Source organism: Seriola lalandi, unplaced genomic scaffold (assembly GCF_002814215.2).
Source record: "Seriola lalandi dorsalis isolate HSWRI2012SDOR001 ecotype SW California unplaced genomic scaffold, Sedor1 jcf7180002054476, whole genome shotgun sequence".
NCBI classification, from domain to species: Eukaryota; Metazoa; Chordata; class Actinopteri; order Carangiformes; family Carangidae; genus Seriola; species Seriola lalandi.
In genome coordinates, this window is record NW_019525029.1 from 3105339 (window position 1) to 3107490 (window position 2152).

Sequence of the window (2152 nt, forward strand, 5' to 3'; positions counted from 1 at the left end):
GGGTTGGGTGGGGGGCATGTTCAGTGCTTGAAATCAAAATATTGCCTTACTGATATACACTAGTGTCAAAATCAGGACCTGTTATACTAGTTTCCAAGATGGATGCCTTAGTTACTCAAATCACTTCTCATTGATTACACACACACAATAACTATGATGAATGATACCAGTGACACATGTAAAGGCCAAGTATAAATATTGAAAAATCGGCTGCAGCATTAAAAACTTGCAGAAATCAGGAATGGACCGGACTGCACTCACAAGTATTCCTTCTGCTCTTGACCCAGGAAGAACTAGTTAGGGAATTTGGAGGATTTCAAAATAAGAGCTTTCTTAACAGTGGTACCAGAACTAACAACAAAAATAATTTTCTACTACTACTATTACCACTGATAATAATAATAATGATAATAATGGCAATAATAATGACAATAATAATGACAATAATAATGATAATAATGATAATAATAATGATAATAATGATAATAATAATGATAATAATAATAATAATAATAATAAATTGTGATTTATCTATAGTACTGTGCAAAACATATTTTGAGCCTTACCGATCATGCAATACCATCAGGGATGCATTTAGTTGGTCAGTCTGCAGCAGGACAATGAACCCATACATACAGCCAGAATCATAAAAAACAAGGAGTCTTACACCATGGAGTCAGTCTGGGATTACATGCTGAGACAGAGGACACTCAAACACCCTAAATCCATTTCATGATCCATCAATAACTTTTTTTGTAACTTTCATCGATAGTTTTCATTACCATGTTCTTACATCACCTGTTTCAAAAGATCAGAATATACTGCTTATGATATTTCAAATATTTCAACTGTATAAAGATTTGGAGATACCATTGTTGTCATGTAAAACATGAGGTTAGGATGGACAAAATTAATACAGTAACAGAGCTTAATTAAAAGGGTATTAGTACCAGTATTTGTACATTAAAATGAATCTAATGCCCAAACTGTGACTTGCAAATTCCACAATACCTTTTTATGTTGCAGCTGACATACAGATCTGTGCAGTTTTGTCGCTTTAAGAAGCCGGGATGCTTGTGCTGAACCCCACAGTCTCCTCACACATCCGGCATAGCAGAGATTTGTCATTCTGGCTGACAAGTTATTAATTGTCAATTAAGAGTTTTTTTTAATGTTACACAACAAGCAAAAGCCCAGCAGAAATGATCGTCTGTAAAGCTTGGTGGAAAAGCGAGAGGTAATCGACACTAACAGCTGATTTGATGTGCAAAAAATCCATAAGAGACTGAACATAAAACGCAACGGAAAGCAATACAAAACTATATCTCCATATGCTTAATATATGTGAAAAAGAATGTGCATGCAGTGAGTACACAGGTCAAATTGCTATGAATAAATGATTAACATTTGTAGGTCAACTTAACAATCCCGGGCAAACTATGGGTGCTCAGTGAGAAAGATTCAACAAATGATCCAAAAGTATTTGATTTATGTAGCAGTGAAATACTTTAAATGGCAGCAATTTTATTTATTTTTTTGTCTGTTTGTCAGAGTGAAGTTCTCACCTTTTCAGCCGGAGATAATTTTCCTCAACCCTGGTGCTTCCTGATTCTGCAGTAGAAATTGAGGGTTACAAGGGAGGAGGCAGAGGAAGACATTTGATCAAGTCCTGTCCTCACATTAGCTTTGGATGAAGATTAAACAGAGTAACCCAAGCAGAACAAAGGGCAGTCTACACTCCGTGACATGGAGAGGAGCGGTGAACCGGGTAGGCAGGAGCTCCAGGGTAGTGATTGGTGCACAAAACTAAGCGCTATAGGACTGTGATCAAGGGTCAGTAACTACCCCACTGCCCAAAAATAATGTCTAGTTCGCTTACCTGTTCCAGTCTGCTTGTTTTAAGCTCCACTGTATATGTAATTTGAGATTTGCTTACATGAAAATGATTATCCTCAAGGGGTAGTTTAATAAAAAGTGTAGCAGCAAATAATGATTAGCAGAGAAAAATAATTCAAAAGTCAAAATTTTTGCATGCAAAATGGCAGTTCACCAACAAAATTTATGACCACGGATATGAAAAATATATGGATTTTAGCATCAACACAATAAGGTATAAACCCTAACATGTGAGATTTGCATTTCATGAAAGCGT

General features: G+C 36.0%; 1 protein-coding gene across 5 annotated transcripts in view; it reads right to left on the reverse strand.

Annotated features, from left to right (window-relative positions):
- LOC111659229 (uncharacterized) overlaps positions 1 to 1715 on the reverse strand; it is a 4755-nt gene extending 3040 nt beyond the window's left edge. Inside the window, exons 1-2 of one of the 5 annotated variants that reach the window (XM_023412091.2) lie at positions 1566 to 1715; positions 1012 to 1133 (exon numbers count right to left, since the gene is read on the reverse strand). In XM_023412091.2, coding sequence (XP_023267859.1) covers positions 1012 to 1128 — 117 coding nt within the window. In that variant the 5' untranslated portion in view covers positions 1129 to 1133; positions 1566 to 1715. Of the gene's footprint in view, positions 1 to 261; positions 301 to 566; positions 608 to 1011; positions 1134 to 1565 lie in introns of those variants that run through there. The other 4 variants (XM_023412092.2, XM_087175622.1, XM_023412093.2 and 1 more) reach the window with 4 other exon arrangements.
- Positions 1716 to 2152: the final 437 nt, after the last annotated feature.